Source organism: Melanotaenia boesemani, chromosome 3 (assembly GCF_017639745.1).
Source record: "Melanotaenia boesemani isolate fMelBoe1 chromosome 3, fMelBoe1.pri, whole genome shotgun sequence".
NCBI lineage: Eukaryota > Metazoa > Chordata > Actinopteri > Atheriniformes > Melanotaeniidae > Melanotaenia > Melanotaenia boesemani.
The window spans coordinates 20,510,509-20,525,339 of NC_055684.1; the positions used below are offsets into that span (position 1 = coordinate 20,510,509).

Consider the following 14,831-nt stretch of genomic DNA (forward strand, 5'->3'; position numbering starts at 1 on the left):
TGTTTAATTTTGAAGTTTGCGCAACAAGAAGTAGATCAGAGAACATGGAGTGACATGTAGCAAAGGGCCCCAGGCTACTGACAAGCACAGTTCTGAATGTAGCACAAGTATTTTCAAACTCTGGTGTGGATTTTCTTTTACAATGAAGTGTTTGAAACTTCAAACAGCCCATCAACATGATAAATGAGGGTGGGAATGTTTCACTTTTCTTTCAACCCCCTTTATTAATATAATCAAATAATGATAAAAAAAATTTTATGTTGTAAAACAAACATATCTGTCATGTAGATCAAGACTAAAGAGAATCCTTTTGCATTGTTTGAAGGGATGTTTTCTGGGTTAAGTCAGGCTAGCAGGTAGAATTTTCTAAAAAGGTCTCTGTTGAAAGTAGTTGCTTTGTATTGAAAATTACAAGCTGAATGCCAAAGAAAGGAGTGTTCATGGGGTTTAGGCACATTCCAGTGGGGATTCTAGAAAAATGGTCACCGCAGACACAAAACCGGACTGACAAGCGGTAAAACAGAGGGCAGGTCAAGTCAAGTATGCAGTTTTGGATGAGGCAGGAATTCACTGTCAAATAGCTTTTCTATGCATCTTGTTCATCCCGCTTATGTCAGACACCAACTCATGGACTAATCTTAGAATAGAAGAAGCTTCAATATGAAACAGATGATCAAAATCACATTTATCAGAAATCCATTCGATGCAAAGGAAAAAACTTACAGATAATTTTTTTAGGGGCTGGGCTGTGAAGTTGTATATCTTCAGAATAATGTTAAAACCCACACGTACACCAACACCCACACATTGGCCCCTCAAACATACTATTTTTCTTCTCTTCCCATCTATATACTATTGCTGCTTCCTGCTTTGATATTTTACATTTTATTGTAAATACTGATCTTATTGTATGTTTAATACCAGTATTTTTTTTTAATTTAATAAAGTTTATTGTTTGTTTTCCATCCTGGAAGGAGATGCAAATTAGCCCTGGCTAGAAATCTGTGTACTTGGTACTTACTTTAGAAGATTTTATAAAGCAATGTTTTATGCATTTGTCTCTATTTAAATGAACATGTAAATAACATTTTCACATATATACATTAGCAAGCATTTTCTTTGTCTTTTTTTAAACTGATGGCAAGCCAAAATCGTAAGTAATGCACATCACAGCTTGCTGTAGACATTTTTAGAATATCCTCACTACATCTGGTGCATGCAATCTGGCAATTCTACCACAGTAAATGTAGGACTGGGAGCTAAATCTTATAAATATGAGTTTAATCTTCACCTCCAAGCATGCTATCATTTGCTAATCTAATTTTGGTAATGCTCAAACAATCAAGCAAGAAAATTTTGGAACATTTTTCACAAAACCCCAAATGTGAATCTCTCACTGGTGCTTATAGGTGCACAGTAGGAAAGTTCAAAGGACAATACCATTTATTAATGATAATCTTGCTACCTAAGTTCGGGAGGTAGCTAAGAGGTGTTAAAGAAAAACTAAAACATATCAATCTGCTTGCAGTGTAAAAACAGAAGATCTTATATTTCAACCTATTTGTGGTAAACATAATCACCAGACAACATTTCCAGCATTACAGCCTGCCTGCTACCATGGCTAAAAAAGAAAAAAAAATCTAACATTTTTTTCAAGTTGAATAAACACAAAACAAACAAATCTGTGTAGTTTGTCTGAATGAAAGAGTGTTTGGTATGTGCAACACGTTGCGGTTCACATGGAGTGCTGATGGAGGCAAATTCCATTTCATCCTTCATCCATTGGGGTATTATGGTATTCAAAACCCCACTTCAGCTGGGCAATTCAAACTGTTTTTCCCTACCAGGCTTATGATTTAGAGTCACATCAGGTCAACTGTTGAAATAAAAAAAATAAATCTTTTGTTTTCCATGTTCTCATATGCAAACCCATACTAGTGAAAGCTAGGAAACTTTATATTTTAAATAATTGCTGGAACCTTTCAATGCAAAGAATTACAAAATATGAAGAGTTTATTTTTAAAGTAAGAGGAAAATATAATGCAATACTGCTTTACTATACTATCACAGACATAGCCAAAGGAAAAAGATATGTTTGTCAGCTGACTTCAGTGTTAAACAGTATCAGGTTGCCAGAAGCTCAACAAGGTCACAGACAGAGAGGCTCAGAAAAATGACACTTTCTAAACCTGTTTTACACCCATATTTTACCACCATATTTTTAACCGGGCCGTATCTGTTGCATTCCATTTCTGTTCCTACGAGACACCTCTACTCAAGACTGCTTGGAGGTTTTTGTAATGACTCCTGGTCACACCTGTGACCAAACTGCTATCTATTTTTTTGTGTTGTTTTACTCTGTCGTGACTGATATCTTTTAAAATGTAAGAGTCTACTAAAGCAGCAAATCCAACAAATTAAATAGGCAAATTGTGTAAGATATGGAGAGACTGGTTACATTAAAAGATGATAAAAGAACAATGTCACAGCGACCCATGTGACAGATTTATCAAACCTTCTCCCTCTGTGAACTACTGAGCTATTAATACCCTCCAGCTGTCTTCCAAAATGTCTGTTGTGACCAAGAACTATTAATATAAACACTGCTTAGGATGAGACACAGTCACAGTTAACAAAGTCACACATTAAGTTTAGCGTTGGTCAGCTGGCTGCATACTGTACGCCAAATCCTTCCGGTTCACCACCATCCCTGATAATCTGGTTTAAAAGAAGAGCTGTAGGACTTCACAGGCAAATATAGTATCAGGAGGTGACATTGTGTAGTAACTCAGAGTTTGTTGGATAGTAAACAGATGACTATGGTCAGTCACAGGATGTGATTAAGTCAAGCACAGGTTACTCAGACTGCTATTTAGAGACTTCATCTTTAATTGGGTTTGTATTCAGAGAATCCCTTTCAGAGTAAACACAAAAAAATGTCTGTCAGTCACACTAAAGTGAACAAAAGGATAACTAATGGGGCTGACAAAAAAGTATGCACTGGGACCAACACCCATTGTAAACTGAGAAACAGCACGACATGTTGGACAATGATACATTAAAACAATGTGGGTGCAATAGATAGCATAGATAACACAAATATCATTGTATTCAAGCTAAAGTTAGACTAAGCTTTTCTCAAAACATTCATGTAGTTTAGACAAAAGAGATTTGAGGAAGAGGAACAGAAGAATCAGAACGGTATCATGTAGTTGCTCAGGGCAGGGTGAGCATGGACACTTGTGACTGGTTTGGTACACTTTGCTCCATCTCTGCTGGCTCTGTGCGTGCAGTCATTGCTGTCAGTCCTACAGGCACCACAGTGGCAGCTAAGAGCCACAGGGTAGGTATAGATAGGGTTGGAGTCAAAAGGGCAGCCGGGCAGGACGGCCGTGCGGTATTCCACTTTCTCATAAGTGCAGCGTCGTTGGATAAGGAAGCGTGAACGGAGGCTATCCTTCAAGTTACTGTCCTGTATGAGACACAAACACACTGAAAACAGCTGACGAATAATATGTGAGCTATTTGTTATTTGTATTCATTTGTTTAGGGCAAAAAGTTTGCCACAATCGGTAATTTTAGGGTTATATTACTCTTAGTCAAATGAGTATGTTTACTGTAATTCATGTCTTAGCGTGTAAGAACAATTACCCAACTGGCTTTGTGCTTTGAGTGTTTCAGAAGATCATGAGTGAAGTGTTTTGTGTTAGTGTGTGTAAGACTGTGTGAGTTAAAATGAAACAGAATGTCTGCAACTCAGGAGTCAAAGTAAGCCTTTTCTTCAATAATTTTCCACCATCATCTCTCATTATATTGTTATTTTTGCACCTTCCCTGTCCACTTTGAAAGGTTCCTGAATGTTGATTGGGAATTTAATTAGATGTGGAACTTTTACCTGATTTCTTTCTCAATGCAACAAATAGCTCCTGCTGCTTTCCCCATCTGACAAAATGAATGACATTTTTTTCCCCATTACAAAGGACAAACCTACCCTTGAGTAGCAAAACCCCATGCAGATAGTAGTGTTGATTGCAACACAGTAGTCACATTCTGGTTTTTCCACATAGAGGGTGAAGTCAGTGGGTAGACACATGGGAACAGCTGGGCAAAACAGCAGAAAAAGAAGCCAGCTGCTGAAGACAGCTGTGTCCATTTTAAGCAATATAAATCACTTCTAATCAATCCTGAAAAAAAGAGGAAAAATAAACACACAAACAACATTTAAGACAGGATGTTTCTTTTCTTCAAATTTTCCTTCACTTTCAGTGTGAGATTTACCTGCTTGAGGCACTTGGAGACCTTACGATGCTCTGAGTGACCGTCCCTGCTGAACAGCAAGCAATATATAACCCACCTTAATCCAAGTCGTTATCTTCTATCTATGATAAAAGGAGCCCACTGAACTTTTCAGCCATTAAGAAGATGACATGGAAAATTATTTGCCTGATGACGAGGTTCATTCAATAACCATGTACTTCTGCCCAAAGTAGTCTTAACTAGTGTCCACTAGAGGTCACAAAACACCAAATACTTTATTTATGCATGAATAAACAAATATTAGTGCACAAAAACCCACTCAAGTCTTGACTTCAGAGTTATTTACTTTTTCAGAACAAACCGATCTGTCCCTCCTTTTGAGTAAAAATTAACCAAAACTTCTTACTATGCAAAAATGTCCATTTTTTTTCTGTGTTTAAAGGATCCTTTGAGTTAAAAATTTCCACTAAAGCCAGCAGCAATGTGAGCAGTTACAAACCATGTCTCACAGTCTGTATTTGTACTGGACATTGAAAAAGAAAGATTTTTTTCAGGGCAGGTTTATCTAATCTGATTTCACAGTAGGTAAAAATAATATCTGCTGCAGTTTCAGCTTCAATCTTCTAGCAGCAATCTCGGTGCACATCATAAACCACTGACTTTGACAGAGGGAGTGTTCACCACCTTTCATTACCAGTCTATAGGGGTGCCTTATCAACAATTTTTGTATAATGATTGTCCGGCATGAACCAAGTCTCATGAATACAAAGAACCTAAGTAAAGCCTGTGATTGTTTTGAGTGTTGCTATTTATTTTTAAGGATTCATAAAGACAAGCACACATATGTTTAGTCACAAAATGAGTTACTAATATGTAAAAAGGGAGTACAAGTGTCACTGCTTATTACAAGATATAATCATCATCTAATAATAATGAACTTGGTGTACAAGGCTTTTCACCCTTTATCATTAATTTGTAATAATGTCAACCATTAAAACACATAGGAAAACTAAACAGCATAATAAAAAAAAGTTAACTGTGTACCTTTTCTGCACCTTTTCAAACATTAACGGTACGTTTCATTTTTCATTAACTTTTTTAAACTTCTGTAGCTTAGAGTTACATCAATGACTCAACCATAAATCTTTAGTCTGCAAATACCTTATATCTGATGTGCTGATACAAAAGTTTAGGGAGAAGCCTTAAACCTTATTATTCTAATCTCTCATTTACTTTATATTTACACTTTAGACACATTTTTTTCCTGTGATGTGAGTGTTTAAGTTTAAAGTGACATGCTTCATTACATAATTTCAGAAGAATAATCAAGATAAAGATGCCCAATAATGAAAGAGTCATCACATGTTACAATATGATGTGACAGCAGAAGTAAAGACCAAACCCTAAAAATTTAACCAGCCCTCCTCCTAAAAATTCCTCATATAACCAAAAGGTACTGAGTAACCTGGAGAGATGTATACAGAGTTAACTTTAATGTATGACTAAAACACTTTATTTTAATGTAAAAAAAAAAAAAAAAAGATAGATAGAACTATAACAGAGTCATTTAAATACCATCAGGCACAATCTGCACATCACAGAATCATTTTTTATTTTATTTTATAATCAGTGAGATGATGGCAGGCTTTAGTGCCTTGTGTCCTTGATGGATCATTAACTAAAGTGAAGTAATGTTTATTGTCTGCTGAAAACATCAGAGCTTGTAAGACCAGAGAGAGAGATGGCTGAAACATCTCACTAAACCACCGATAGCTGGAGTGGAAAAGCTTGAATCAATGGAGGACTAAAACCTGGAAATCTTTGGATATATTTAAGGATCAAAACTCTGAGGAGGGACGTTTTTGGCAGGTGAATTTAAATATGTTTTACCTTTGCAAAAGTGATCTCTTTTGTCATGTCTGATTTTTTTTTCTTTTGCACTTGGTAAAAGTATGTTGATAACTGGACTAGAAACGCATACTGAACTTTACCAAGTTTGCTTGATATAGAAATCCCGCTGAACCTAAAAATTCTTATCCTTAACTTCAGGTTAGAGAACAGTGTTAAAGGAAACTCTTTTGTCCCTGTTTAAATAACTATGGCTGGAACAGGTGGCCAAGTGCCCACTTTCTCTGTCTGGGATTATGTGGTGTTTGCTGGAATCATTTTGGGGGCATCTGGCATTGGCCTTTTTCAAGCCCTTCGAAGTCGCAAGGAGACCAACACCGCAGAGTTTTTGTTAGGTGGACGACAAATGACGGCTGTACCTGTTGCCATGTCCCTCACAGCCAGCTTCATGTCTGGCATCACTGTCATTGGCACGCCTGCTGAGGCTTATCGATTTGGTGTTGCCTTCTGGCTCTTTGCCTTTGCTTATACCATCATGTCTGCCATCACTGCTGAAATCTTTGTCCCGCTTTTCTACCGACTGAATATCACCAGTGCCTATGAGGTAAGAACATGCCACAGACTGTTGACTGTTACTGGGGATACTGGGGGGAGAGATAAATTCACAGGTGCAGCTTCACCTCAGCTGTAAAGAGCAATGAAACAGATGTGCTTTGTAGGTTATCTGCAGAAACAAGACAGTTAAATTAGTTAAGGATTAATTCACAACAGGTCTAATTCATGGCAACCAAAAGGTTGTTAAGTACTTAGCTATCACAGAAAGTCTTTTTTTCTAAATACATCTAGAAGCTTGTCATAACAGCAAAGGGCTTGTAAAAAAGACAGTGGATGTTAAAGCCTGATTGGTGGAGCAAATTATTTGTTCAGTGTTGTCTAATTGCCTAGCTTTTCTTTTCATTTTTAGTACCTGGAGATGCGCTTCAGCCGACCCATTCGGCTGATTGGAACATCAATGTACATTGTACAGACGGTAAACTCAAGCATGTTTTTTAAAGGGAAAAAAGGGGGAAAAAACCAAAAAGCAGTTTTTTCTTTTGATAATAAGAAGAATAAAATAAGGAAAAGTAAAACTAGTCTCCACGACTGAAAGGGTAAATGTTATATGACAAACAGCATCTGCTGTGTTTGACTTTATGTAAAACTGATTTACTGTAGGATACCAGGTCCATGGCAACATTCATATGAAGCATGCACTTGTTTTGTTTCCATCTAATTAACTAATGGTGATATCTTTTCTCAGGCTCTGTACACTGGTTTAGTCATCTATGCTCCAGCTCTTGCACTAAATCAAAGTACGTACAAAAAAAAAAAAAAAAAAAAAAAGCTAACAAAACAAAAGAATCAAGAGGAAAAGTTATAGATTTTTAGGCTTGTTAAAATAAATACTGGACATGCACAGTTCTGTTTAATCCTCTTTACACTGACACGTTTGTCCTCAGGTAATATTCTTAATATGAAATAAATACCAGAATGTTCACCAAGCTAAAAAAATTGTAAACATGTTTACTTTTTTCTCATTATTTAGTCACTGGACTGGACCTGTGGGGAGTGCTGGTGGCTACAGGAGCAGTGTGCATCATCTACTGTACTTTGGTTGGTGATGTCTCCTTTTGAAAGTATATTTAAAAAGTCTGTATGTAATACCCAATTGTTTAGTTTATGTTGTATACAAAAACACTTGACAATAAATGTTAACTTCAGTATTATCATATTGGCATGCAGTTTGCAGTTAAATAATATTATGTGTATGTAAATTAAGTTATCAGCCTGTTAATAAGCAATTAGGATTAGTGTAACTTCATCCAGCTCTGGCTAAAATCTACTAAGGTACCTGAAAAGTTAACCTGGATGTTTTTTCTTTTTTTATTGTCAGGGTGGTCTGAAAGCAGTCATCTGGACTGATGTACTGCAAATGGTTATCATGCTGGCAGGTTTTATAGCTGTTATAGCAAGAGGAGCTATACTACAAGGAGGCCTGACAAGGATTTGGGAAGATGCTGGCCAAGGAGGTCGTCTGAATGCATTTGAGTAAGTACATAAGAAGACCAGAGTCAAATCGTGTTATAGTTTAATTTAAATAGAGTACAACATTAAATAGGAAGAGCTTCCTGAATCAGAGGAATTGAATTAGTGCCATCTAAGTTTGCAACCACTCAACAAACAGACCATGCAAGTGTTTCCTGTGACTCTTAATCGCTCTAGCATTTACAAAAAGAATCTTTACAGGAGACTGTGCCATTTAAAGGCCAGCATCATACTGAGATGTGAGTTGCATCAGGTTTGCAAAACCTCTCTGTTGTGGCTAGATGTTTATATTTACACCAAAACCTTTCCACTGTTGCAGCCCCGATGCAGCCTGCACAATAGTATTTAAGACAGTGATTCCTCTGATAGTGACTATAATTACTCAGGCTTTGTGTAGCCCTTTGTTAATATGGAGCAAACAAAGTAAATATAATAGACATAAAAGTTGGCCAGTTGTAGCTCTAAAACGTTCACATATAATTACTGCAATCAAAAGAAAATCATTTATCGCAAGCAGCAATAAAAATGTCTGTGAAAATGAAGTGTAAATACAGTGAGGTAGATTTTATTTTGTGGTAACACAGTATGTTCTACACAAAGATAACAATTTATGATACGAAGCTACTACCTTCTGTTCTGTTTAGATAATATGCTTTTAGACATGATTGCTGTCATTAAGGAAATGTCTCACTCTTACTCATAATAAAGAGCCAGGCCAATGTGTACTAGCTAGAAGAACAATGCACAGGCAGCTGATGATAAAAGTACTGATAACTGTTTGTGCAAATGCTGAGACCTACAATTCTTTCTACTATAAATGATGTGAAGAGAAGATTCTTTGAGCCAATATACTAGAAATGTTCAACTGTTTTCTTTCATTTTTGCTCTGGTTGTTGAGCTTAATAATTCCCAGTAAGCCTGTTTGCTCATTTACTAAGACTTTATTCAGTATTAACAAATATTTTTCTCCTCAGGTGAAAGAGGTGTTGTTGCTTATCGGAGGTCATGTTACATTTCAGCTGTGCATTTAGCTGGAAACGGCTCCCAGGCCATGCCAAGTCTGAGGAACTGCTTCCATGACACCTAAAGCATAAAGAAAATGCACCACGCTGACACTTTAGATGTCACAAGGTTGCAATGGAGCTTGAGCTACAGCTGAAACTCATGTCTCTTGACCACTGTGAATGTTCCAATCTAATTACTTGGGCAGATGAAATGAAATTCACTAAATTCTGTAAACCCTAAACTATTGGTGTTTAGCTGACTTTACACTTTTAGACCTCACAGTTGCGTCTGACACAGTGGACCACAGTATATTTATGTCTTGCCTGAAATACTGCGTCTGCTAGAGCCACTAGAATAGTTCTAGTCAAACTTGTTTGACAGAAGCTTTTCTGTCTTCCCAGGTGACTCTCTAGAGTAGTGGTTCATAAACTGGGGGTCGGGAGCACCATGGGGGGGTCATGAGATAATTTCAGGGGATCCATCCTTTATCTTTACCACTTTGTCCAATGAAGGGTCGTGGGGAAGCTGGAGCCTAACCCAGCACTTTAGCAGGAGAGACGCAGGGTACACCCTGGACAGGTCACCAATCCATCGCGGGGGGGTCATCATATAATTCTAAAAAATATATAGCCTATATCAATTTGAGATGTTAACCCAAATTTAGCTTATTTTGGGCATGTAGGTGCCGTATCGCAGCGGTGAACCACCAAAAACCACCTTATCCTCCTTATTTATGAAGATTCTAACAGTTTTTCAGCCTTAAATTTAGATGATGACTGCAGGATGACCCATTTGATACATCACACAATTAATCGCTAAGTCATTGCGTGGGGGTGGGGGTCTCGAACACCAGTGTATGTCATCTTGGGGGTCGTGGCTCAAAAAGTTTGAGTACCACTGCTCTAGAGGAATTCCTTAGGATCGTATATGTGGACCAGTTCTTTTCACAATTTATTTGTTTCTCCTCCATCCAAGGAAATACAGTGTTTTGATTAGTGGAGATGCAGATGACATTTTACACCTTAGGTAAAAGCCAGTGTGAAAAACCTGTCTGTAACTATAAACTAGAAAGAACTCAACTAAGCTGTGAAGAATAGTTTCTTCAAACTCAAGACAGTATCCAAAGTGTCATTTTTTTAAATCATTTCTGTTACCTTCAAAGGGTTATCTAAGCTGCTGTCACATCTAAACTAGACTACTGTTATGCTCTGTATGTTGGTGTTAGCAAGGACTCCATCTAACAGCAACAGTTGCTCTTTTTAAACTCAGTTGTGAGCATGGTGGTACTTGCACTCCTTCACTGGCTCTGTACATTTTAAGATTGTTTTGTAAGGTTATACGGTTGATTAAAAAAAACAACTAACAAGCTCATTTTTTAAGCACTCTTTCCCCCACTGTTGAACTTTTCACCACAGCTTTGACCCCGATCCTATGAAGAGACATACCTTCTGGACTATTGTCATTGGTGGTAGCATAATGTGGACGTCTATCTACTCGATCAACCAGTCACAGGTGCAACGCTACATCTCCTGCAAAACCTTGACACATGCCAAGATGTGAGCCTTCCTATAATGAAATGCAAACAGTCTATTTCTGGCCCTGAGCTCTGTTTCATGTGCTGACTAGTCTTCTTTAATCTCTCAGGTCTTTGTATGTGAACATGCTCGGTTTGTGGGCGACAGTGAGTCTGGCAATGTTTTCTGGCCTCACCATGTTCTCTATTTACAAGAACTGTGACCCACTTTCAAATGGTGATATAAGTACACCTGACCAGGTAAATACAGGTGCAGTTTGTGCCTTATCACACCCACATTGTGCTTTTAGCTATAAAATAAAGAACTATCATTTATAATAAAAATCGTTTTCGTAGCTTCTTCCTTACCTTGTGATGGATATTCTGGCAGACTACCCTGGAGTCCCAGGCCTGTTTGTGGCTGCAGCATATAGTGGTACCCTAAGGTGAGACTTGAGACAAACAATGAAAAATAAAGAAAAAATAAAAACAGTCAGGAATCCTGCCATAACATGAAAGTGATTTTACCAGATGAATTCTACTTCTAAGGCAAGACTCAACAGTCAATACCTGGTTTTTGTTGCTGCTTGAGAAAACATGTTAATGCAAGAAACTTGTTCATGTTACCTGAGACTCATCTTCTCTGAAATCCAATCTGCCATTTAAATAAATTGCTTATTGTACTTTTTGGCTAATAAAATTTTAATATTGGACATTTTTCAGCACGGTGTCTTCCAGCATTAATGCTCTAGTTGCTGTTACTGTGGAAGACTTTATTTTCCCAATCTGCAAAAACCTCACAGAGAGACAAATTACTTGGATGAACATGGGCCTGAGTAAGTTTTATAACCCCTCTCACTTCCTTTTTTTTATGTGTGAAAATATGCATTGAGCATATTACAAAATGCTTTTCTTTAAAACTTACCCCTCTCTCTTTAATCTAGTAGAAGACATTTCTGGAAACAGGACATTCTTATCAACAGCACAGTATTGACCTGAAGATAGACAGCACTCTGTCATCAAGTAGAAGTCAAAGGGAGCATTATCTTATCTTGTTATTCTTAGCAGCAAAAAAAGCCATAGCAATTCCATATGCAAGTTAAAACATGACTTGCAAATTTGCCTGTGAACAAGACAAACCTTTTCAATTCAACCTCAAAATGTAATCACAACACTGCTTGTTTAAACAGTTTCCACTGGAAGACTTCACAGTCAAACAGATTATGTTACAATAATTTATTCTATGAGTTAGATTTAGTGGAGAATACCTGCATGAGCAGGTATAGTGTTTTTTTTTTCTTTTTGTTGAGATCTTAACATGACAGACATGGGAACGCTCTGTAAGAAGAATCCTGCAACAAAAGCACTTCACAAATATCTTAACCCTTTGGTGCATAGTGTCCACTACACACATATTTAAAGGCTGTTTTTAAATGTATGCATGGGCGTGGATCGTAAATTAGCAACTTTATTGGACATTAGTGATTCACCAATACTCTGCCACGTATAAAGAAAAACTACATTTGATATAGTATATATACATACATTGTAATTACCAAGTTTGCCTCAGTGATAAACAGGACAAGAAAATGATCCAGGTTTTTTTTTTTTTTTTTTTTAAAGAAAATCGATATTATATTAATATGACAAGATATTATTTTATAAATATTTTCATAGATAAAGTCACTCAGTAAAAGTTGAAATATGATTAAAAAACAGAAAAACATCAATGTGCATGTCTGTAGAAGTAAAATGTTTTATTTAAAAAATATGGTACTGTTTTGTAATAATTCATGCACCAGAGGGTTAATGCAATGTACACACCCTACAGCAAGGACCTATATGTTGTTTGTATATTAACTCACAACATTTTTGCTCACTGTTGTGTACTTAAAACTTAATCTTTAAATTAATACTCATAATATCAACTCTAAGGACTTGACCCAAGAGAAAACTCTATGCTTTTGTTGTTGAAATTTGAAATAATTTTCTTTGTATGGTTTTAATTCTCCCACCTTTCAGGCGTGTTCTATGGAGCGTTGTGTATTGGAATGGCAGGAGTGGCTTCAGCGATGGGAAGCGTTCTGCAGGTGATGCATTTCTGCAGTTGTTTCTTGCTCTACTGCACCACCAAGAGCTGAATGCTGAGAACTACAAGCCTCTTGACAATTTTCTATTTCTAGGCAGCTCTGTCCATATTTGGCATGATCAGTGGGCCTCTGCTCGGTCTCTATCTATTAGGAATGTTTTTCCGTACAACAAATTCAGTAGTGAGTATATTTTATAAATTGATCATTCTTTAGCACAATTACTTGTCCTTATAATACAAAGAAATTCTTAAAAAAAACAACAACAACAAAAACAAACATGCTACAACCAGGAAGTAGTTGACTGTGGACATATTTACTTTACAGGGAGGTCTTGTTGGAATGATCATAGGTCTAGTGTTGACTCTGTGGGTGGGGATTGGAGGCCAGATTTACCCACCAACAGATGAGAAAACAAATCCTCTTCCAGTTAGCACTGCTGGCTGCAACAACACAATAGGCCAAAATTACACAACAGCAACTCCATGGACCAGTCCAGTGACTCTGACCCAACCACCTGAGTGAGTCATTTTACAGAGAACAAATGCCTTTCTGCTGTTACACAAGTCAGAAGAGAAGTCAACTAAAAAAGGAAATAATGTTTAGTTAGAGTTAAATCTTATACTGTAATTCAAAGCCTTCATTTTCCAAGCAAAAAAAACAAACATTTTGACTCTATATTTAATCTTCTACAATAGTCATAACCATTTTATTAATCACATATTTATTTTCTTTCTGTGTCAGTTACCGGCCACCTATAGCAGACTCCTGGTACTCTCTGTCTTACGTTTACTTCTCTCTTTTGGGCATGTTGACAACAATGGTGTCTGGACTGTTCATGAGCATTATCACAGGTTAGTTATCACTTCCTAATCGCTTCCTCCATCACAGAATGAAAAAATGCACCACAATCAATAGTGTTTTTTTGAAAAGATGTTGAATGCTTGATCAACACTGAAACAACAGTGGAAATGTTTTACAGGTGGATGCAAGCAAAAGAAACTGAACTCTAATCTGTTTGTGCGGAAAAAAGATTTGATATGCTTCAGCTGTTGCAGTAACTCAGAGGTAAGTGCTGATCCTGTTTGTTAGGTGATTACTAAGAAAGGAAGAGCATATCAGGGTGTCTTTGTAATGTTACATATTGAATACTATGTTCTTTACCCACTGCAGGTCTCAGACGACACAGAAAAGACTGCAACAGATCTTCACATGGGAGTTGACAACTCAGCATTTACAGACTTTGATGTGATGAGCAAAGAAATAGAAAAAAACACAAAACTCTAAACTGCTGAGTCATTTTTTAAGTACAGAAAGAATAAGCCGTGGTATCTTCATTGTGTGTTTTCTTCTCGCTTGGTAATAATTGTGTTTAAAATTCGTATCTTTTTTTATTTCATGTTAGAATGAGCTGTAAAGTTTGTGAAAAGGTCTGAAATCCAAGAAAAGAACTTAACATTAAGAATAGAAAACAAGTCATTACATCTTCATGTCCATACAGACTGAGCTGCTCCCTCTTCCTGTTTGACGGTGGCAGCAACATTGTCTTGCGTTTAATACCTTTGGTTAATTTGTTCTTGCTGAAATCAGAATCTAGATCTATTTGAAAATTTGTTCTTTGTTTCATGCTGATGCAGAGAGGAAAATTAAATATTGTTTATCAAAACAATGTCATCAAATCATCAAAATGACTGGTGTTTAGAACGAACTATGATTCTATGTTTGTCTGGTGTTTTATTCTGAAATTGAGCACTCTTTAAAAACTTGAACAAATGTAAAACAAGTTTTACTTGTCAAACAATTTATACAAAGTCTGAATTTATTATACTAATTTAAATTTAGCACAAAGACTGAGAACATCTGTGGATGAAGAGGGAATACAGGAACAAGGAGGCAAAAATAAAAAATAAATAAATAACTACACAGTAAATGTTTTGGCAGTGACATTGTCTATAAAATATGTTTTAACTGACAGATAGGGAGCAATCGAGCTTTATTACTGGTTATAACCATGTCCTTTGTCTCTATGGCGACTA

The 14,831-nt window shown here is 36.7% G+C and overlaps 2 protein-coding genes across 4 annotated transcripts; one reads left to right on the forward strand and one right to left on the reverse strand.

The window, feature by feature from the left end:
- Positions 1–2,869: 2,869 nt before the first annotated feature.
- On the reverse strand, positions 2,870–10,687 carry tshba (thyroid stimulating hormone subunit beta a). Of its 3 annotated transcripts, XM_041978074.1 has the most exons (4): positions 6,525–6,633; positions 4,279–4,327; positions 3,992–4,184; positions 2,870–3,472 (listed from the first exon to the last, which is right to left on the reverse strand). In XM_041978074.1, the coding sequence occupies exons 3-4, from the start codon at positions 4,151–4,153 to the stop codon at positions 3,194–3,196; spliced, it is 441 nt and encodes a 146-aa protein (XP_041834008.1). In that variant the 5' UTR covers positions 4,154–4,184; positions 4,279–4,327; positions 6,525–6,633; the 3' UTR covers positions 2,870–3,193. The 3 variants fall into 3 exon arrangements, with proteins under 3 accessions (XP_041834008.1, XP_041834018.1, XP_041833999.1); XM_041978084.1 differs by lacking the exons at positions 4,279–4,327; positions 6,525–6,633 and adding an exon at positions 10,641–10,687; XM_041978065.1 differs by lacking the exon at positions 6,525–6,633 and having other exon boundaries at positions 4,279–4,776.
- On the forward strand, positions 6,356–14,682 carry slc5a8l (solute carrier family 5 member 8, like). Its single transcript, XM_041978052.1, has 15 exons — positions 6,356–6,709; positions 7,070–7,135; positions 7,406–7,457; positions 7,691–7,758; positions 8,039–8,193; positions 10,611–10,751; positions 10,840–10,969; positions 11,066–11,154; positions 11,432–11,544; positions 12,731–12,798; positions 12,892–12,978; positions 13,123–13,316; positions 13,540–13,649; positions 13,778–13,863; positions 13,969–14,682. The coding sequence occupies exons 1-15, from the start codon at positions 6,356–6,358 to the stop codon at positions 14,080–14,082; spliced, it is 1,827 nt and encodes a 608-aa protein (XP_041833986.1). The 3' UTR covers positions 14,083–14,682.
- The last annotated feature ends 149 nt before the right edge of the window (positions 14,683–14,831 follow it).

Bases quoted from the DNA above. Each gene is read 5' to 3' on its own strand.
- tshba (XM_041978084.1), bottom strand. From the start codon at position 4,153: ATGGACACAGCTGTCTTCAGCAGCTGGCTTCTTTTTCTGCTGTTTTGC. The intron at 3,473-3,991 runs GTAGGTTTGTCC...TGTCTCATACAG, and splicing joins TGGGGTTTTGCTACTCAAGG to GACAGTAACTTGAAGGATAG.
- slc5a8l (XM_041978052.1), top strand. From the start codon at position 6,356: ATGGCTGGAACAGGTGGCCAAGTGCCCACTTTCTCTGTCTGGGATTAT. The intron at 10,970-11,065 runs GTAAATACAGGT...TCGTTTTCGTAG, and splicing joins ATATAAGTACACCTGACCAG to CTTCTTCCTTACCTTGTGAT. The intron at 13,317-13,539 runs GTGAGTCATTTT...TTTCTGTGTCAG, and splicing joins ACTCTGACCCAACCACCTGA to TTACCGGCCACCTATAGCAG.